Source organism: Schistocerca gregaria, chromosome 1 (genome assembly GCF_023897955.1).
Source record: "Schistocerca gregaria isolate iqSchGreg1 chromosome 1, iqSchGreg1.2, whole genome shotgun sequence".
Classification (NCBI taxonomy): domain Eukaryota; kingdom Metazoa; phylum Arthropoda; class Insecta; order Orthoptera; family Acrididae; genus Schistocerca; species Schistocerca gregaria.
The window spans coordinates 676,171,045-676,194,574 of record NC_064920.1 but is presented as its reverse complement, the minus strand read 5'-3'; the positions used below and the strand labels follow the sequence as shown (position 1 = coordinate 676,194,574).

General features: G+C 39.2%; 1 protein-coding gene across 3 annotated transcripts in view; it reads right to left on the bottom strand.

Moving 5' to 3' along the window:
• LOC126363070 (choline transporter-like protein 4) overlaps positions 1 to 23,530 on the bottom strand; it is a 243,910-nt gene that overhangs the window by 77,029 nt on the left and 143,351 nt on the right. For all 3 annotated transcript variants that reach the window (XM_050007935.1, XM_050007936.1, XM_050007937.1), the window contains 2 exons: positions 21,944 to 22,109; positions 10,812 to 11,013 (listed from right to left, as the gene is read on the bottom strand). In XM_050007935.1, coding sequence (XP_049863892.1) covers positions 10,812 to 11,013; positions 21,944 to 22,109 — 368 coding nt within the window. The remainder of the gene's footprint in view (positions 1 to 10,811; positions 11,014 to 21,943; positions 22,110 to 23,530) is intronic.

Genomic DNA, 23,530 nt, shown 5'->3' with positions numbered 1-23,530 from the left:
TGTAAACATAATGTTTCCAAATTCTGTGAGGGGGATACTGTAAATGGACACCCTCCTCTAGTGTTACTTTCCCCAAACAGAAGTAGTCGATACCAGAAATATTTTTGACTTTTTAAAAAGGTGTCTCAGCTGTTTCCCTAAAAAAAAATTCATATGATTTTGTACACCATGTGTTATAATTCAAGTTATAATCCATAAAAAGTTATTACTCTACTTTTGTTGTTACAATCGGTATGTACTAGCTCTGTATATACAGTTAAAATTATTATTATTATCTTTTTTTGTTGAAATATTTGCCACACTTACAATTTATATGATTAATTATGAATTTTAGTATTGTTTATTATGTTTACTTCTGGATTCATTTATAAAATAATAATAGAAATTAATTTGTCAAAAAAAGTGTAAACCTTTTGGAATATTGTTAATAACACAGAGTGAGGTAGTAGCAGGCATACCTTTGGTGTGATGGGACATGTTTTTGTAATTTGGAATAACAATGTAATTGTGGCTTAGTTAATGTGACAATTTAAAAGACAGAGTTATAAAGAAAAATGTGAGAGAATAAAATATTTGTGAAAACAAAAAATACAGTGCAGGCAATTCTTCAGGATAAATTAGGTCAATTGGAACCATGAGATACTAAAATTTGAAAATTTTAGCTTCAAGAACCAGCCCCTAGACATGGAGAGCTGGAGCTAACTATGAGAAAAGAAGATAAGTAAAAAGTTTATTGTAAATCTTACTCCTCTCAAAGATTATTAAAAGTGTACCATGAAGACAGTCACAATCAACAAATGATGTGATGGAGGGGTAGATTACAACTGTTACCATTTGTTGTGAGAGTAAAATGGTGTCAAAGGGAAAGAGCTGGTAATATCCAAGGGCAAAAAAATTGGATGTACTGCATCAGATACATAAATGAGAATCACTGAAAAATATTGCTGCCGAACATGCTGTTGCCAATTTAGTGAAATCAGACTGAAAGAATAAGAAACAATAAGAAATTGAATACCGTCATTTCAAAATGATAACAAAGGACAGTTTATAGAGTCACAGGACATGCAAAAAAGCAAAAAATCAATTGGTAGATGACACTTCTCATCCTGCCTAGTGTAACGTGGATAAGTATCATTCTGGCTTCTGGCCCAGTAATTCAGGAAACAATGATAAGTTTAAACAAGAAGCTTTATAACAGTGACCCTAACTTCATGATGAGCCAGGGTTGGTTACAAAGATTGAAAGTTTGACAAGGGACACATTAGCTAACAGCGACTTCCAGCAGATGCAATAGCAACTGAAATTTTCAAAAAGGAATTCAAAAACATTGTTTCTTTTCACGAGTTGACACCAGATCAAATTTACAATCCTGATAAATCCAGAATTGCTCTGTCACATCAGGATGTAGAAGAACTAGTTCATGGAGACATCAACTTGTAATTTTTACCATTTATTGTTATTGCACTGTTTCTGACACTACACCAAGGAGTTCTGGAAAATATTAAGTGTGTGTATAAGGGAAAGCTATTGAGTAAGTTTGTTGAAGAAGAGAGACAAATGGTATTGTAATACTTTTGAAATCTATAAATGTAAGAGGCATTTGATCTGTGTCGGATCTCGTTGCTAAGTCAACAAGCATGAAATTTTGAAAAAAATCTATAGCCATCATTTGTGGGTCCACCGACAGTTTTCACACTGAATAAAGAAAGGGGTGACAATGTCAACTCATCAGAGATTGCTGAAGTATTTGCAAACATACCAGGATGCTTACATATAGATGTTAATTACTTAAACAACTGGCTTTGATATGACAGTGACACTAGTAACGATATTGATTTTTGAAGACGCTGTCACTATTGGTTCAACTGTAGACAGTGTGTAGTGTTTCGAGAATTTCGATGTAAAATCTAGAACCACTTGGCCTTCTACCATCTAAAACACACAATATTTTAAATATAAGTGTGAGAGAGCCTATTTACTGTGCATCACCTGTCTGTGTATGCAGGTTTGAAGTTTATCGTGAGACGACTATTAGATGTGGTGGTCAAACGGCACCGACAAGTGTTTGACAGTTGCGCCATCGAAGCCTTAGTGAAAGAACAAGGAATGTTTATCTATTATGTGCTGTTTTATAACTTTGACTATTGTAGTGAAAGAAAAGAAGGACTGTTGAAATATTGTTAATTAATGTTCATATTGGACATGAAGAGGATAAGACACGTATTGAAATTCATATTGAGAAAGGACAAGATTATCAAGCCAACCTTACCTTATATGTAAATCTACTTTGTTCCTAACATTTGGAGACGTGAAGAGACTTAATTGATAGCATTTGTTTAGGTGAAGACTGAGATTTGTAAAACATTTGATGTACAAATATACATCATTGAGTGAAGCCAAAGAAACTTTCCTTTCCCCCCTCCAACATCTGTGTGAAAATAATGTGTAGTTTGTGTGTTTAGATGACATTAAACACAGGGTGTTCCAAAACTATTCATTCAAATTGACGCAGTAGGTAAGAATATCAAATTTAGATAAGATACATATGGTTTGAAGGTTAACTTGTAATGTTATGGAACATTTTGCTCGTGGTGCTAAATGGGAATGTGTACTGACATTCAAATATCCATAAGTCACATGTCTGGGCACATGACATGTGAATACATCAGGTACCTGACCTCATGGTCATCAACTGTGAATCAATATTGATGTGTGGGTATTGATGTGTGGGTTGGCATTCAAGGAGATAGGTTGATTCCACCTTAACTGATGAAGATATTGGGTCTCATTGGAACATGAGTTGCCGTAACTGCTGGAGGATGTACCTGTGAATGTTGGATAAAGGATGTACTTCCAGCATGATGGAGCACCAGCCCATTTCAGCATTGCTATGAGGAATCATCCGAGAGCCGCCTTTGGGAATTTACCGACAGGCTGAGATGGCCCTCTGGCCTGGCCACCCAGGTCACCTGAGCTCCCATATCTGGACTTCTTCTTCTGGTGGCATACGAAACAGGTGGTGAATGAAACCATTGTGGAAACAGAAGAAGGCTTCATTAGTACAATTGCTGTTGATGCTGATGCCCTTGCAGACATGCCAGGAAACTTTGAACAGACAAAACAATCAATGATGCGATGATTTACTACATGCATACAGGACAGTAGTTGCACATTCGAGCAGTTCTTGTGAATCTCATTGCTGTAATTAGTATGCATGTCTCTGCACTGTTTTATATGAACAGCAGCTATTACAATGCTGCATTGATAGAATATTGCTGACTGAAATGTCTGAGGAGAGGTCCGATGTCATTAAATAGTTTAAAGATGATAATGAAATTCCAAAACATAATGAGCATAGTGTGGCACCTGATAGAGGAAGACACTCTATCCTGGTGGAAGTTATTGATGAGGTTGCTGTTGTTGTAACTGATAATACAGCATGTGGCCCAGGTAATGCTAGTGCTCATGCAGTGTCACAAGATTTGTCAATCCCATAACCAAACAGTATGGAAAGTTTTGCGGTCTATTTATACTGGTACCTATACAAGATGCAAACACTGACTGAAATCTCATGGCTTGCCACAGTGTTTTGAATTTGTCTTTGGTTTCTGGTAAGGATAAAAAAATGGAGACGTGTGTCCAGGCAATATTCTATGGATTGATGAGGCACATTTTACACTACAGGGTGCAGTGGATACAGAGAACTGCCAAAATCAGGGTACTGTTAAACTGTTTGTTGTGCATGAAGAGCCACTGCATTCATCACATTGGACTTTGTAGTGTGAATTTACAAGCAAGTATATTCTTGGTTCATTCTCCTTTGAAGAAAATACACCCAGATGGCCTGCAAGGTCTACCATGACATCTGCAGATTATTGAGATCTCACTCCACAGCATGTGATTCCTGCTTTGGAAGAGCAAGTTGTGTGAAAACCACTGTTTTCATGCACGACACAGCAACACTTCATGTCGCTTTCCCAGTGAAAGCTCTGCTTAAAGCAAACTTCCACAAACATGTTATTTCCAGAAGTTGTCCACATGCATAGCCTGCATGTGGCTGTTGGCTCTGGAGATATCTAAAAGAATGCATTTCTCAGGGACATGTTCGATCTCTACTCCATACAAAGGCCAGTATATGGGAAAATGTTCCTCAGATTTCACCAGAACTGTTGTGAAAAACTGTTGATTTCATTGTTTTGCAGATGCAGCATCTCATCAACTTCTCCAGTGTTGTTATTTAGCAAATTGTGTAATCGGTGGTTGATATTAAAATCAACATTATGTCTTAAGTCCTTTTTGACCTTCACTGCTCACACCCTATTTCTCATCCATTACATAAGGAAATATTTCTATATGTCTCTCTTGCATTCACAGTGTCAGATTTGCACATGGTGGCCAAAAATGGAACTATTTTTTTCCAGCGTAAATCAGTTCCACATTAACACATTAGAATATCTAAAAATATCACCCTCTCTAACAATGGGTATAGCCCACACTGGACCTCTGTGAGTAGCCGCACTATAATTATAATCACCCAGTACATGCACAGAAAGGAAAACAACAATGGTGCCTTCAAAGCAAAAGAGTTTTTCTATAAACAGCATTATATACAGAAGATTTGTTGTGACATCATATCTGTATCTTCTGTCAGAAACAAAGCAAGGTAGTACTGAACAAGATACTGTGGAGACAAGCACAGAATATGAAAACTTCACAGGTTTGCTAGATTTGAAGAAATTTATTATTTCTTAGTTGCTTTGAGACACAGGATCATATTGTTGCATATGAAATAAGGAACAGCACCCTTTTCAATGACCAATTTTAATTGTATCAAAAGAAAAATTCAGTCAAGAAAATTGTGGGACAGAAAATCTGGCCAGCACCTACCATCAAAAGGCTAAATTCTTAATATTGCTGATAGACACACATAAAATCACAAAGGACTTTGTTTCATGCTGGGCTCTCAGTGACCTGCTTCTTTTTGTCAAGCCTTCCCTAACCTATCCCTCATTACTAACTCTGAAGGGAAATACACTCCTGGAAATTGAAATAAGAACACCGTGAATTCATTGTCCCAGGAAGGGGACACTTTATTGACACATTCCTGGGGTCAGATACATCACATGATCACACTGACAGAACCACAGGCACATAGACACAGGCAACAGAGCATGCACAATGTCGGCACTAGTACAGTGTATATCCACCTTTCGCAGCAATGCAGGCTGCTATTCTCCCATGGAGACGATCGTAGAGATGCTGGATGTAGTCCTGTGGAACGGCTTGCCATGCCATTTCCCCCTGGTGCCTCAGTTGGACCAGCGTTCGTGCTAGACGTGCAGACCGCGTGAGACAACGCTTCATCCAGTCCCAAACATGCTCAATGGGGGACAGATCTGGAGATCTTGCTGGCCAGGGTAGTTGACTTACACCTTCTAGAGCATGTTGGGTGGCACGGGATACATGCGGACGTGCATTGTCCTGTTGGAACAGCAAGTTCCCTTACCGGTCTAGGAATGGTAGAACGATGGGTTCGATGACGGTTTCGATGTACAGTGGTCTATTCAGTGTCCTCTCGACGACCACCAGAGGTGTACGACCAGTGTAGGAGATCGCTCCCCACACCATGATGCCGGGTGTTGGCCCTGTGTGCCTCGGTCGTATGCAGTCCTGATTGTGGCCCTCACCTGCACGGCGCCAAACATGCATACGACCATCATTGGCACCAAGGCAGAAGCGACTCTCATCGCTGAAGACGACACGTCTCCATTCGTCCCTCCATTCACGCCTGTCGCGACACCACTGGAGGCGGGCTGCACGACGTTGGGGCGTGAGCGGAAGACGGCCTAACGGTGTGCGGGACCGTAGCCCAGCTTCATGGAGACGGTTGCGAATGGTCCTCGCCGATACCCCAGGAGCAACAGTGTCCCTAATCTGCTGGGAAGTGGCGGTGCGGTCCCCTATGGCACTGCGTAGGATCCTACGGTCTTGGCGTGCATCCGTGCGTCACTGCGGTCCGGTCCCAGGTCGACGGGCACGTGCACCTTCCGCCGACCACTGGCGACAACATCGATGTACTGTGGAGACCACACGCCCCACGTGTTGAGCAATTCGGCGGTACGTCCACCCGGCCTCCCGCATGCCCACTATACGCCCTTGCTCCAAGTCCGTCAACTGCACATACGGTTCACGTCCACGCTGTCGCGGCATGCTACCAGTGTTAAAGACTGCGATGGAGCTCCGTATGCCACGTCAAACTGGCTGACACTGACGGCGGCGGTGCACAAATGCTGCGCAGCTAGCGCCATTCGACGGGCAACACCGCGGTTCCTGGTGTGTCCGCTGTGCTGTGCGTGTGATCTTTGCTTGTACAGCCCTCTCGCAGTGTGCAGAGCAAGTATGGTGGGTCTGACACACCAGTGTCAATGTGTTCTTTTTTCCATTTCCAGGAGTGTAGTAGTTCCAAAAGCTAGGATAGTTTATTATACTTCTATACGGACCAACCAGGAGTACCCATGCTTGGAATTTTCATTATGAGGATTAGTACTGGCCAAACATTCTATCACATTATTCTACAATATGTATTTCAGAAGAGAAGATATAATATTGATAAAGTGATGTGTTAGATAGAACTCCTTGCAAGTAAGTCACTTTGTTATGCAACAGGAACAATATTTAACATATAGGGTGTTTTTGACACTTAGAAGTGGCTTAATTTAGCAACAGGCTGAAGGAGTTGTATTTCAGTGTGTCTTTACTTCATTCTATAGGATTTGAGAGGAAGGTTTCAGATAGATTACATAATGGTAAGACAGAGATTTAGGAACCAGATTTTAAATTGTAAGACACTTCCAGGGGCAGATGTGGACTCTGACCACAATCTATTGGTTATGAACTGCAGTTTAAAAGTGAAGAAACTGGAAAAAGCTGAGAATTTCAGGAGATGGGAACTGGATAAACTGACAGAACCGGAGGTAGTAGAGAGTTTCACAGAGAGCATCATGGAACAATTGACAGCAATGGGGGAAAGAAATACAGCAGAAGAAGAATGGTTAGCTTTGAGGGATGAAATAGTGAAAGCAGCAGAGGGTCAAGCAGTTAAAAAGATGAGGGCAAGGAGAAAATATAAAAATGCAGTAAATGAAGCAGGCAAAAAGGAATACAAATGGCTCAAAATTGAGATCGACAGGAAATGGAAAATGGCTAAGCAGGGATGGCTAGAGGACAAATGTAAGGATGTAGAGGCATATCTCACTAGCGTTAAGACAGATACTGCCGACAGGAAAATTAAAGAGACCTTTGGACAAATAAGAACCACTTGTTCTAAGCAAAGAAGTGAAAGCAGAAAGGTGGAAGAAGTATATAGAGGATCTATACAAGGGTGATGTACATGAGGACAATGTCATGGAAATGGAAGACGATGTAGATGAAGATGAAATGGGAGATATGATATTCCGTGAAGAGTTTGACAGAGCACTGAAAGACCTAAGTCAAAACAAGGCCCCAGGAGCAGACAACATTCCATTAGAACTACTGACAGCCTTGGGAGAGAAAGCCCTGTTAAAATTCTACTGTCTGTTGAGCAATATGTATGAGACAGGCAAAATACCTTCAGACTCCGAGAAGAATATAATAATTCCAATCCCAAAGAAAGCAGGTGTTGACATATGTGAAAATGACTGAACTATCAGTTTAATAAGTCATGGCTGCAAAATACCAACGCTAATTCTTTACAGACAAATGGCAAAACTGGTAGAAGGCTACCTTGGGGAATATCAGTTTGGATTCTGTAGAAATTTTGGACCAAGTGAGGCAATACTGACCCTATGACATATCTTAGGAGATAGATTAAGGAAAGGCAAACCTATGTTTCTAGCTTTTGTAGACTTAGAGAAAGCTTTCGACAATGTTCACTGGAATACTCCCTTTCAAACTGTGAAGGTGGCAGGGGTAAAATACAGGGAGCAAAAGGCTATTTACAATTTGCACAGAAACGAGATGGCAGTTATAAGAGTTGAGGGGCATGAAAGGGAAGTAGTGGTCAGGAAGGGAGTGAGACAGGGTTGTAGCCTATCCCCGTTGTTGTTTGATCTGTATATTGAGCAAGCAGTAAAAGACACAAAAGAAAAATTTGGAGTAGGAATTGAAATCCATGGAGAAGAAATAAAAACATTGAGGTTCGCCAATGACATTGTAATTGTGTCAGAGACAGCAAAGGACCTGGAAGAGCAGCTGAATGGAATAGACAGTGTCGTGAAAGGAGGTTATAATATGAACATCAATAAAAGCAAAATGAGGATAATGGTCTGTAGTCAAATTAATTCAGGTGATGCTGAGGGAATTAGATTAGGAAATGAGACACTTAAAGTAGTAGATGAGTTTTGCTATTTGGGGAGCATAAGAACTGATGATGGTCGAAGTAGAGAGGATATAAAATGTAGACTGGCAATAGGAAGGAAAGTGTTTGTGAAGAAGAGAAATTTGTTAACATTGAGTATAGGTTTAAGTGTCAGAAAGTCGTTTTTGAAAGTATTTGTATGGAAGTGAAACATGGCAATAAACAGTTTAGACAAGAAGACAAGAGAAGCTTTTGAAATGTGGTGCTACAGAATAATGCTGAAGATGAGATGGGTAGATCACATAACTAATGATGAGGTATTGAATAGAATTGGGGAGAAGAGAAAGTTGTGGTACAACTTGACTAGAAAAAGGGATCGGTTGGTAGGACATGTTCTCAGGCATCAAGGGATCACCAATTTAGTATTGGAGGGCAGCGTGCTGGGAAAAATTGGTAGACAGAGACCAAGAGATGAATACACTAAGCAGATTCAGAAGTATGTAGGTTGTAGTAAGTACTGGGAGATGAAGAGACTTGCACAGGATAGAGTAGCATGGAGAGCTGCATCAAACCAGTCTCTGGACTGAAGACCACAACAACAACAACATAGGATTACTCTAAACTGATTACTGTAGCATCATCCTGTTCTTGAACTGCTGAAAGAAACAGCCAGTTGGTTATCGTTTCAGGGGATATTAGAGCACAGTTGTGCTTAGCATTAAGGACATGTGCTCCACAGCATGACATCCTGGAATATGGGATATTTCAGCAGTACTAGCTTAATATGTAAGTCTCAATTTTCATTTGTGGTATTTTCAGGGATATCAGTGTGAAGGGCATGTGTATGGAGGGCTACCCCCTCTCCCCACCTCTCCACTGCCCTCCATCACGTCCCAACTGCACATAGCTAACCTTTCCAACTCCTCCCTGTGCCCTCCCCAGCAGCACTGCACTGTCCGCACCCCTACCCTACTATCCCTCCCCCTCCCCAACCCCACCCTCCTCCTTACCCCCACCCAGTCACCACTCCCATCATACACTGGTGCTCCTGCTCGCAGTGTAGCTACTGTTGCCTGAGACTGCAGCCATGTGTGTGTGAGTTGTGTTTGCATGAGTGTGCGTATGTCTGTTGTCTGTTTTTGAAGAAGGCCTTATGTGCCGAAAGCTTTATTTGTGACAGATTTTTTGTTGTGCCTATCTGCAACCCAGCATCTCTGCTGTATGGTGAGTAGCAACTTTCCTTTTCATAATATTGTTACATAATCACAATGTTAGTTTACCATTTGTCTGTGATCAAAGAAGCCCCATCACAGCTTGCTGAAATAACATTCAGTTTTAGAATGACAGAGTGCTTGTAGTAGTCTCTGAAGATCACTGCCTTGTTATACCATAGATGTATTCATCTGTTCTATATGGAACCAAGTGCATCAATTGAAAGGTGAAAATACTTATTAGGCCCTACAAATTAGGAAAAATAAGCACGAAAAATGAACAAGGAAAATCCTCCACTTCAGAAAACTGGGTAATTCCAAACTCTGTGAAGTGCAACAAAGCACAACATGTTGTTAGTTTTGTTCAAACCTAGGCTGTTAACAGTCCATTGCACTGGGCACTGTAACTGTAGGTTTCCCACATTCATCTTGTCGCATATCAGCCTGGGTTACACTTCACCCAAACAACCCAAAAATGAAGCTTTAAAAACCTGTTACTCAACTTTAATTATTCCAGTCAACTTTAAAAAATAGAAGCAAAGAAAAGAATGCAATAAATTCACCAACATGACCAGACATGAAGTTTTTTAAGCAAACAGTGTTATTTAAGGCATAAATTCAGTAACTGTATTTACAGTTTATTAGCCAGTTTCCTCAAATTGAGGAGTATTAATCAATTAAAGTTTTTTTAAGTAATCAAGAGGAACTGCTAAAGTTTTTTGAACTAAAAAATCATGATTTTAGAATCTTACCTCTGTTTGCACAAATTTATGTGTATGCCCTTGTGTGCGTGCGTGTGTGCGTGCGCGCACGCGTGTTTTTGTGTGTGTGTGTGTGTGTGTGTGTGTGTGTGTGTAAAAACTCTATACATGACAAAATATAAGGAAGTTTTAGAATATGTGATTTTTATTGTTTTTGTACACAACTGAAATAAAAATTTGTTTCCATGTTACAGTATCTATATTTTGTGTATACTGTGTACCATTATAGAAGTAACCTATCTTAATCACTGTGAAAAACAATCAAAGTATAAATAAATATTATTATTATTGTTGTTGTTATTACTATTGTGAAATGATACACTTGGTATATTACTGAAGTATTAGTAAAATAAAAGTTTCTCATTCTGTGCTGAGAGAAATGTGATTTCCTTCAAGTTTTAAATAATATCTTAGAAAGTATCTGAATTTTATGTAGTTATATTGTAGTAATACAATCACAGTTGATGGCAAATAGGATAGGAGAAAATGTTTAGAACTTACCGACTTGCTTCTCGGATTAAGCCAACTGCTATATTTATTCTTTTGCGCAAAAACAAAAGAACGAGCAGTACAATCACCAGCATAATAGATGACAAAATGAGAAGAACCAACCAAGTGTCTTTGTTTGCAAGGACGGCTGAGGAGCTTTCTTCAGGAGCCTTAGTACGTAACTCATCATACTTTGCATAACAAGCATACACACCTGAACACAAAACGATAAATGAGACAATAGAAAAAATTTATTTTTTTATATGGATGCCAGTATTGGTTGTTTGGCAATCAAGCTGTTAACATGCAATAACATTTAAAAGATGTCAACAAACAGGATATACTAGTTCTTAACAGTCAACTTTGGAAAAGGTTTGTCTCAAGTGTAATTTTTGGAGGTTTCAGTTGACAATGGCAATATCCTTTAGGCTCTCCTTCAGAATGGAAACTACAGGCTAACAAATGGATGATAATGAATAAATTAATAACAGAATGCAAAAATGGAAAAAAACAGTACCACAGCAGTACAGCTACATTCACAGTAGGTAATTATAAAAGGTAGCCGTATATATTTTGAAGATGGAACCATTTACTTTAAAGGGCTATTGCAAAACTTTTGGACATATGTCTAACTTTTTCACATAAAATTAATTAAATCTGAATCCCAGAAAGACACAGATTTTGTGATTTAGATCAAATGAAATTCATCTTATTGCACTAGAAATCAAAATTAAAGGATGTATGCTAGTAGAGACACAATAAGCACAAAATTCTTTGGTGTCTAAGTGTACAACAAGAAAAAAGCAAGTTGACCAGGAAGTGTAGATTGGCTTGCTTTTAAATTAAACTGTCTGACACTGTGCTGACCTAGAGTCTAGGATTCTAGTTCATTCTGCACACTTTGCTGTAGAACTATCGTCTAAAGTTAATGAGTATTAATGCAGAAAATGGGGCAATAATAATAATAATAATAATAATAATAATAGTATATCAAGACCAGATTGAAGTTAGCTTTGCTTTCAGATTTGTTTTGCTGACATTTATTTTTGCTTAGCAACACATGCACAAACAAGCTACACCCAGATTCTTCTCAAGCATGATTTTTCCAGTAATCCAGTTAGTAAAATACATAGAATCAAACCAACTATGCTGACAAAGACACCTGAAATGTGAGAATTAATTTCAACTAAAGATAACATGTTCACATGCAGATACTCATTTACACAGAAAGCAAATCATTAAGTCATAGAAAATACGTGTTGCACAGTTTCTGCCTTAATTTCAGGTGATCATTACTACATGTCACTTACAGTATTTACAGTACATCAATTATTTAGTGTTGCATCACAAAATAAACGTAGATTAGCATGCTGATTACGAAAATTTGGCAACTGGATATCACAGGAAATACTTGCTGTGTGTCATGTTGCGATGATGAATGTCTACTTAGGAATAGGCCTCTAAATATCAGGTGGAATCTGTGCTTATTTTCTAAACAGCACTGAACCTTATATTATGTCTTCCTGTGAGATTGGTACATCTCACCAAGAGGGAAAAGAAAAGAAAGAAGAACAAGGAGAAGAAGAAGGATTCCCCATTTCATTTGTTCATCATGTGGTGGTGTTTATGAGTCTTCTATTACCTGGGCAGCTCACCGTATAGGTCTGCTTTAGTAAGTTATGCTTATTGTTTGGCATGTTTGTAACTCTTAGAACTACACTGTTTTGTGTCTGCCATTTATACAGCCCTGCCAGGAAAAATGAAGCTAACTTCAAGACCTTAGAAATTTTATACTCACTTTCAAGTGTAAAACTTAACAGTGTAATGTTATAATAAAAATACATTTTATTCACTCTACAATTTATAGTCACAATCATAGACACTCAGTTTTCTTATGTACACTTTACTCCTTGTCCAGCATTCAGAGTTACACAATTTAGTTTAGTGCAAAGATCTTTACTCAAGCTATCTGTAGATATAATACAAGAAATTTGGAATCCTTGCTAAGTAAAGAAAATTAGAAACATATCTCACTAGTCGTTTCTCCTGCAAACTATGGTTTATCTAATTTCAAAGCCTGTACTCTTACAACATCTAAATATTGGCTATGCTCTGACAATTATCAATGTACACACATAAATATTAACTAAGCACTTGTTCAAAAACAGTATCAGCATGACTACAACAGTAATAGTTCTTTGTCAATGCAGCAGCTTTCCTGACAGTTTTATCATGTACATTTATAACCCATGCAACTACAAATAGAGAACAGCAGTTTACAGATAATTAACGATTAACAATGGCTAAAAGTTTCTGACAATTTCTCCTCTCTTCAAGGCAAAATATATTCATCTGCACTGTGTCTATGATGAAATCTGTAAATCATAATGGATGAATTTTTATAATAGGACTATCCAGAAAGTAGTCTTCAATTTCATGCAGCCTGGAAAATAGTGGAGGAAACAGGAAAGTCATTATACCATATAATAGCACTATCCAGAAAGTAGTCTTCAATTTCATGCAGCCTGGAAGGTAGTGGGGGAAACAGAACAGTCACTATACTGACTCATGCAGATGCTTATATCTGTGACAGCATGTGAGCCACATTGTTACTCACTCACCTACAGTAGCTGTTAAAATGAGTGTTGCAACTGAAAATCCCACCAAAGGTGAAATAAATTCTGTAATAATGTATTTTATGGCAGAAAATTTCATAGCTCTTGGTATGTATAGCAAAATTTGTGTTCTATTAACAGAGTGTGGTGAGTTAAGTTCATGTTGCTGGGAGACGTCTGTAGTCAGTAATAAAAGCAAGTTCAAAACTTCTTTCTGTGGCTCCCAACATTCAGTGGATGACTGCTCTACTCAACATTCATTTTCATTACAATGCAGAGGAAGAAGGTGTACTGAATGGAATCATTATCACTGCCCACCTCAAACCAAAATTTATCTTTACTGAGATCAGGCTGTGTGGCAGTTATGAAGTCATCCGTGAGCTTTCATTGTGGGCACTGAGAGAGTTGCTGGCTGCATGGCCTACAACAATGCTGACCATTGTACTGACAAAAGCGGTTAAAACTTCACCATAGAAGTTGTACCACTGTAGAAGCTGTACATTTTATATCAGTGTTCATCAGCCAAAGTATTTGTAAATTAATATGAAAAATTTCCTTTCTGCATTCATGTGTTGTGTCATTGAGGTAATGATCAGCTGTGTCACGGTGGTCACAAAATCAACAAATGTGGATTTGATTATAATTCAGTGAACATTCATATAAAGAGATATGTTGTACTGAGTGTAACTAACATTCACATGAGGATATAACTTTTGTTTTTACACTCATGTTCAGAAGAACAGAAAACTTTGAATGACTAGATATAGGACGTTCATATTCACAGGACATGCATGTTAGTATATTCTGCATAAATGATTAGCATTTGAAGCATGTTGGCCCATGGGTTCAAGGAGACACTGCCATTGCCACACCACCTACTGGCAAAATGTGCCTGCGGCTCTTGTTCTTCCTATAAACCAGAAGTAACGTATCAATGTGACTTGAGCAGACACGTGGGATGCCTCGCAAATGTATGTGAGAACTGTACCATCAAATCAGTGAGTTTGAAAGACGGTGCATTATTGGGATGAGAGAATGTGGTGCATCCATCTGGTAAATTGCTGCTCATGTGGGACAAAATGTTTTGAGGTGCAACGGGTGAGTGCAGATGGTTCACAGAAGGCCACAGAACATGACAAGACAGGTCAGGTCGTATCACCCAGACCACTCCCTGAGAAGATCGACACCACATCTAAATGGCATTGCAAAACGGACCTGTGTCCTCCTCAGCTCCGGAACAATAGTGGAACAGTATAACGCATCATACACTATCAGGGATGAAGTCCATTGCCATTTACTAAGGCATGGGTGACATGGGGGTCACTCACGTCTTTGCCTATCTTTGACAAAATGTGCAGGAATAGACACCAATGGCATATGAAACGACATCACAGGAAACAAAACAGCATCAAACAGTGTTCTTGGACCAATCTAAGTTCTATTTGTTTGAAAACAATGGCCACATTTGGGTTCACTGCAAACAGGGGGAGCAGCATCACAGTGAGTGCATTTGCACAAGACATACACTACCAATTGAAGGCCTTGTGGTGTGGGGTGCTATTAGGTACAAGTACAAATCACAGAAGCACAAATCACAGGTGGTGCTTGTCCAGGGCACTGTGACGAGTTCGACCTACATGAATGGCATCCTGTGACTTGTAGTCATACCCCTTTTGCACAACACCCCAAATGCCAATTTTCAGCAAGACAATGCATGACCACATGTTTTTGCAAGAACATGTACCTTTTTTTTGTCACAGGATGTCAGCCATTTGCCCTGATCCACCAGATCACCAGGCTTGTCACCAATCGAAAACATATAGGATATGGTGAAACGACGGTTGCAGTGCTATGACCCAATGCCAACCTCAATACACCTCAATCTCATAATTACAGCATATGTAAACAGTAAACATTGTTGATGATGAACTATAAACTTGGTGTTATAGTATAGCATTTGTTAATCAGCAATATAACTGTGTCTTTTTGACTATAATTGAGTCTTTTTGTTGTGCCTATCTGCAACTCAGCATCTCTGCTATATGGCGAGAAGCAGCTTTCCTTCTAAAAATAATGTTACTTTCCATCCAGGATTTTCCATTGTTTGATTAACTGTGTATACTGAGATTTTCAATAGTAGTCAATGTAAACTTGTTAAAGCAACACTAAAATACACATGAATCTTCTGTATTCTTAAATGTAAGTCAATCCTTATTCATTTGACTATATGTACATATGTATGTATGTATGTATGTATGAATGTGTATTGTGGTGTTTAGAAGTGGGTTATGCAACTGAACTGATGGCTTGTAATTTGATTTTTTATCATGTCTTGTGTACAACAGAGGGAAGTTATTTGTGAGTTCAGTGTCTCAGTTATATTTTTTCTGCTCATGCAACAAATTTTTATTCATTCACTCATACTCCCATCATGTACTGGTGCTGCTGTTCACAGAGTGGTTTCAGTTGCCTGTGACAGCACTTGTGTGTGTGTGTGTGTGTGTGTGTGTGTGTGTGTGTGTGTGTGTGTGTGTGTGTGTGTGTGTGTGGGTGGGTGGGTGGGTGGGTGCGTGCGTGCGTGTGCATACGCATGTGTGTCTATTGTTGATGAAGGCCACATTGATTAAATGTTTATTCATGTCAGACAATACAGTCATGATAATAGATAAGGAGTATAATATTGTATCAAGTGCTGAAAATAATTGGTTAGAGATAAAAACTGAAGCAGACAGCAGTGAGATGTTGGGAGATTCTGGTATAGGGGACAGTAGTTTGTCAATAAACATAGAAAGCCTGAGTGCAGAATCATAACCTATCTTAGACAAGATCAGACAAGAAGAGTATAGGCCTGAGTCAGAAAGTTTTCCAATTTTGGTGAAAATGCAGAATCAAAGATTTTCAGAGTGCAATAGAAGATTGGAACAAACAAGTAAGCAATTAAAATAGGATCTTATTATAAGGATTGACCAAAATAGTAAGCAATTTGTCACAAAAAGTGATGAAGACAACAAATGAATGGAGGAATTTATAAAGAAGGCGGGTGGTGAATGTAGTCAAAAGACAGACTCACTCAATGATGAGTTAGATCAGCAAGCCACAGAATATACAAATGTTTTGAGAAGGCAAAACTGAAATTGGTTAAGTACAGAATGAACTCAGCAGAAAAACTGCAATTTACATTACACACTTGAATAAAACTCTTTGATGTCAAAATGGGTGATGACAATAGACAAAAAAATTTGATCACATTATTGACATAGCATCAGAGCAAAACACATGCTTACTATGTGCAGATGAGGTTTGCGGAGAGGTAAACAAGATGCAATCACTTATTGCCAGGTTAAGTATAAAGTTGCACAACAAGTGAAGAACAAAGTGAAATTACTATTAAATAATAGAGGAGTAACAGGAAGCAACCTAATAAGAGCACAAAATGATGCCTTCCTTAGCAGGGGGAAATTTAGAAAATTTGATCCAAATGAGGATGGCATCCAGAGGATTTTCTTTAGATCAATTAAGGGGTGTGCTACCTGAACTGTGGGATAAACAATGAAAAATTTGCTACCTAGCATTGAGAAGGGAGGAAAAAGCTTGTACTTGGGGAGGGGGGGAGTGAGGATTAGATGGAATGTAAGATCTATCCCAACCTTGTACAAAAATAAATCTCCCATGCCTTACTTTCCAGTCACCCAACACCTTCCAAAAGTCCCACCATCTGGCCACAGAGGTACATTCCCCTTGTAACTCAATACCACCCAGGACTGGAGCAACTGAATTACATTCTCCACCAGGGTTTCAATTACATCTTGTCATGCCCTGAAATGAGAAATGTCCTGCCCACTATCCTTTCCACCCCTCCTACAGTGGTATTCCGTTGTCAACCGAACCTACACAATATACTTGTCCATCCTCACATAACACCTGCTTCCAATCCCTTGACTTATGGCCCATATCCCTGTAAAAGACATAGATGCAAGACCTGTCCACACATCTTCCCACCATCACATATGCCAGTCTGGTCACTAACATCACCTGTCCCATCAAACACATCATCTGTGAACTGTCTTAGACAGTATCTGACACTTTCTACTAGGTCACTTATATATATTGTAAACAGTAAGGGTCCTATCTTGCTTCCTTGGGGTAGTCAAGAAATTACCTTTACATCTGTCAATTTTCCTCAGTTAAGAGTGACGTGTTAAGTTTTGTCTGCAAGGAAGTCTTGAAACCTGTCACTAATCTGCTATGATACTCAATAAGCTCTTTTTTTTTTTCAGTAAACATCAGCATGGGACCGTGTCAAATGCCTTCCCGAAGTACCCATGGCATTGTCTTGAGCACCATGGTCTACAGTGCTGTGGATCTCATGGAGGAACAGAGCGAGCTGGGTTTCATAGCATCTCTGTTTGGGGAATCCATGTTGATTTTTTAGAGGAGACTTTTCATCTCCAAGAATTCATAATTATTTATAAATCTTGATAAGAATTCTCTAAGCCTAGCAGCCAATGTAGTAGCCAGTAATTCTTTGGATGTGGCAGCTCTTGAAACAAAGCCACCTTTTCTGTTGATGGGGAGATATAGTCCTGTGAAACTCTACCCATGGATTTGTCTTCTTTTAATAACACACCATAAATTCGTGACCTTTGCTGTACCTCAGCCACACACCTGATGTTGTGATTTTCCATCAGCAGAGAATATCAAAATGTTATCAAGATACATAAAACAAAATGGCAATCCCTGCAGCACTATGTCGACAAACCATTGCCAGGTCTGAGCCACATTTCGAAGTCTGAAAATCATGCACAAGAACTCAAAAAGGCCAAAACATGTGATCACTGCTGTCTTGGGAACAACCATAGCTGCTACAGGAATCTGGTTATAGACCTCGTGGAAACCCAGGACTGCGAAAACTGTTGCACCAATGAAAACATACACAGATTCTTGAATATGTGGAATAGGACATTTTTCTGGAATGGTCCTGGCATTTAGTATCCAGTAACCCCATAATGACTCAGTGCACCATTTTTTCTTCTGGAGCAAATGTAGTGGTGAGCCCAGGGACTGTCTGAATGTTGTATGTTACAGGAACACAACATCTCTTCAAAAACTATTTTATTTTCCAACATTTTGTCTGGTGTAATTCTACAGTTGCACCGCCCAACTAGTGGTTCGTGGGGCCATATGTTGTAGTATAATGTCTTGTGCTGTGAGCTGTGCAATAGCGTTGATCCCTGCATAACAGGCTGTTGATGTATACTGCTGATACAATGTTTCCTACCATCTGCAGAACTGTTTAAACCCTCACTGACTGTACTGCTGCTGACTCCACTTATGAGCCAACTTTAGACATATTCACTGGCAACACAAAATGTGTAAGAAAATCTGCTCCTAAGATAGGTGGGAAAATGTCTACTACCACAAAAGTCCAACTGAAAGGAGTAGTGAAACTGAAGTTGATTATCAACTCTTTGCAACCCAGCTTCCTGATACTAGAGTTATTGATAGCTAACAGTTGTAATTACTCTGGTGCTACTATATCCAGTGTGTACAAGGTTGGCAGAGTATTGACTTATGTACCAGTATCCACCAAAAGTACTAACCCACATTGTCTGTCAGCAGTGAGCAACTGGTGCAATGTTCCCATGTGTTTCTGTTGCACTCCTGATTGATCTGCAAGGACAGGTGGTTCTGCAGTCTCCATGGTACGATAATGCAGCACACTGGTCCAGGAACTAGTGTTAGGCTGTGTTTCATATCAAGTCAGCATCGCATAGAGGTGCCATGGCTTGTGGTGCCTGTTGCTGACTGCTTTTGCCATTTGGATAATCTCAAGGCATCATGCTCTTCATAGCCTGCAGTTGAACAGCTCTGCTCTTGCCATTTGGGTAATCACAAGGCATCCTGTACTTCATGCCCTGTGGTCAAACAATCTATGATACCAACAAATGGCCAATGTGGCATCTTGATCTTAGGTGCAGTCCTGAGCTGGTGGATTAGTAAAACATCGTGCCCATGGGCATCTGTCTGAACCCATCTGAAGCTTCAACACCTGCAATCAGTTGACCAACTTTTCCGGTGTGGTTTGTAAATCTTGATGAGATTGGGTCTTACTTGTCATTCACCAAAATGATGCCACTGTGCAACAATGCAGGTCTTCTTCTGATGCCTCCAATGCCTGACTGTTATGTGTGGCATCAGTATCTGGTGGTGCTACAGACACTACAACTGCCTAGTCTAGCATGCTGTGTGCACAATCATGTACCCACAACAATTTATCAAAGGGCTGTCCCTCTTGTATTATCAGTGTTAACTGCACCTGTGGAGGTAATTGCTGTTGCCAGATGATGAGTAGCAACTCTTTGGAGACTACACTAACTTCTTCCACCATAGCCCATAAATGCCTCCAGAAATCCAATGAGGTTCTGTCATCTCTTCACTCATGATACCGCATCTGCTTGAGCTTCTGTTCAGGCAACTTGATGCAACAAGGGATCAACACAGCGTTGAGAGCATGGCAGATCTGTCAGTGCGGAGACTGCAGGATGATATCCATAAGTACAGCAATTACCCTCTGGTCTAAATTACTGACAGCCAATGTAAATTGCTCCTGGTACACCATGATCTTCTGTTGGGTGAAAATAAATTCTAAAATTGTGAACCAAATCTCAGGTTGTGCTGACAAAAATGGTGTGGACCTTAACTGTAACTGCAGTACAGATGACAAGAATGAGACGGGTGTCAATGGCAAGCAATATGTAGGTACTTTCGTAGTATGGAAAATATCAGCAAAGGTTGTAAGTTCACTGTACCCAGGCATAAAACTTCAATCTCCTGTTGTAACTGCTGGATCTCCTCACCAATTGTAAGTAACAATTTTGCTGCATTGTTTGGGACCATGAAAAAATACCACAAAATGTGACCATAATTTCTGTTTGTGAACTACTTTAGTCTCGGAGTCACCAGTAATGCAGGCAAATTACAATATCCACCTGTAAGGTAGCTCCACTTTATTAGAATGGAAAGCAACTCAGAACAATAACTCAAGGAACAATTATAATTGCCACTTACACACTCCAGGAAGTACACATGGCACTTCACTTGGGTAGATACTTATTCCCATCGCATGTACACAAATGTAAGGTTGTGTGTTTCATGAGAAATTAGGTTACTGTAGCCCCAGCTACAAAATTAAAATCTTATTACTGTAGTTTGTTGTGTCACTAATTCAGTGAGTAAGTATCTGTGATGATAACTATCACACAACCAAGGTAATACACAATATGTACATCTACATCTACATCCATACTCCGCAAGCCACCTGACTTTGATTATTGGTAGAATACTACAACACTGTTATTATAAAAACCTTTTTATGACTAATACTGGAATAGTGCTCAGTTGTGTGGGATCATTTTCAGGTCAATCAATGGACCCTAAGCACATACAAAGAGGAGTATCGTGACTAGTCACAGATTTGTTTCTCTCATCAGAGCGTATTAACGCAAATTCTGAAAAATATCCACTGACAAAGATTCAAAGCAATGTCTAATATGTTGGGAAAATTATGTAGCAAACTCCCAGAACCATTTCTTTGGGAGAAATATATGACTATTCTTAAGGGTAGTATCAAAGCCCTTTCTTGATAATGTTATATTTAAGATATTTATATCCCATTTTCTCAGGGACTAACCAAGGTAATAAAACAAAACTTTGCCAGGCTATAGGGTTATATATTCACTGATCTACTATCAAGTATCTAACTTTGTTAGGAATCAAGATATGCATTTTTAATACAAGTCTTAAAAAGCAAGAATTTTTTCAAACAAATATTTTTATCAGAATGAGATTTTCACTCTGCAGCGGAGTGTGCGCTGAAATGAAACTTCCTGGCAGATTAAAACTGTGTGCCTGACCGAGACTCGAACTCGGGAACTTTGCCTTTCACGGGCAAGTGCTCTACCATCTGAGCTACTGAAGCACAACTCACGCCTGGTACTCACAGCTTTACTTCTGCCAGTATCACGTCTCCTACCTTCCAAACTTTAGAGAAGCTCTTCTGCGAACCTTACAGAACTAGTGTGTTTTACACTGGGAGTATCTCTCTGTCTCTCTCTCTCTCTCTCTCTCTCTCTCTCTCTCTCTCTCTCTCTCTCTCTCCCCCCCCCCCCCCCCCCCCCCCCTCACCCTATGACACACAAACACACAAACCTGTAATATTCTTCCAGGCACAATTAAAATTCCCAAAACTCTCTTCAAAAAGGACACAGACAGAATTTAGAGTGCTTTGATAGGTGTAAGGATTTTCACTGATAGTGTTTAACTTAAGATTGAAGAGGACTTAAGAATGTCTGTTAAGATCATTGCCACACTCCAGTGACATATTTGGAGTGATATCTCAGGATGTTAATGAGTGGATATTTACAATTACTCTACTTAAGTTGTATGTGAAGAATATAATTATTCTATTTAAGTTGTATGTGAAGAATAAACTCTCAGTGAACTTCTTGGTCTTAGAGTATAAATACTCACAGTATGCATTAAGTCCAACAGCAGCCAATAAAGACAGCCAAACCATAACACCAGCCAAGAACTGCATCAAGATTATGTAGACAATACAAACAACTTCTGCTATACCCATGAAGCCTGCTATCCATGGCCAGTTATCTTCCAGATTTGCAAGAATTGTCTCTCCAATCTGAAAATGAAATTAAATTACCACTTTTCATTCTTCTCATAAATTAGATTTGCTTTGACACTTCAACTTTTAGAATGTCTCATTCGAGCAGCATATATGAATCAATTCTTTTTATGCAGGAGTCAGTAATTGTGACCTCATTGGCCAAGGAACAAAAATGCCAAGTCAGTGGCAAAGAAATTTAGTAACTGCCTTGAAGATGTTGAGAAGCCTGTTCTTGATGCTAAAACACAAGTTCTAAGATGACTTATCGAGAAAAGCTGAGTAGTATTACATAAACAAGAAACATTCCTATCGTTCTGCAAAAGTTACATTTATTTGTTTCATGAATCAGTTTTTGTCTTCTTAAGCCATCTTCATAGGTCAACCAAATGTCACAAATATGGATAAAATGAAACACATCTTACACAGATAATATTTATGTAGAAGATACAAAAATGACAGTGTGTTGTTGATGTTCTTGTGGTCTTCAGTCCAGATACTGGTTTGATGCAGCTTTCCTTGCTACTCTATCCTGTGCAAGTTCTTCAACTCCAAGTAACTACTGCAACCTACATCCTTCTGAATAAGCTTAGTGTATTAATGTCTTGGACTCCCTCTACGATTTTTAACCTCCACGCTGCCCTCCAATACTAAATTGGTGATCCCTTGATGCCCCAGAACATGTCCTACCAACCGATCCCTTCTTCTAGTCAAGATGGGCGACAAATTCCTCTTCTCCCCAATTCTATTCAATACCTCCTCATTAGTTATGTGAGCTAGCCATCTAATCGTCAGCATTCTTCTGTAGCAACCCATTTTGAAAGTTTCTATTCTCTTCTCATCTAAACTATTTATCGTCCATATTTAACTTCCATACAAGGCTACATTCCATACAAATACTTTCAGAAAAATACTTTCTGACACTTTAAAACTACACTCAATGTTAATAAATTTCTCTTCTTCACAAACGCTTTTCTTGCCACAGACAGTCTACATTTTATATCCTCTCTACTTCAACCATCATCAGTTATTTTGCTTCCCAAATAGCAAAACTCATTTACTACTTGAAGTGTGTCATTTTCTAATCTAATTCCCTCAGGATCACCTGATGTAATCCAACTACATTCCATTATCATTGTTTTGCTTTGCTGATGTTCATCTTACCTTCTCCTTTAGAGACACTGTCCATTCTGTTCAACTGCTCTTCAAGGTCCTTTTCTTGTCTCTGACAGAATTACAATGTCATCAGCAAACCTCAAAGTCTTTATTTTTTCTCCATGGATTGTAATTCCTAGTCCAAATTTTTCTTTTGTATCCTTTACTTTATGCTCAATATACAGATTGAATAACATCGGGGATAGGCTACAACCCTGTCTCACTCCCTTCCCAACCACTGCTTCCCTCTCATGTTCCTCGACTCTAATAACTGACATCTGATT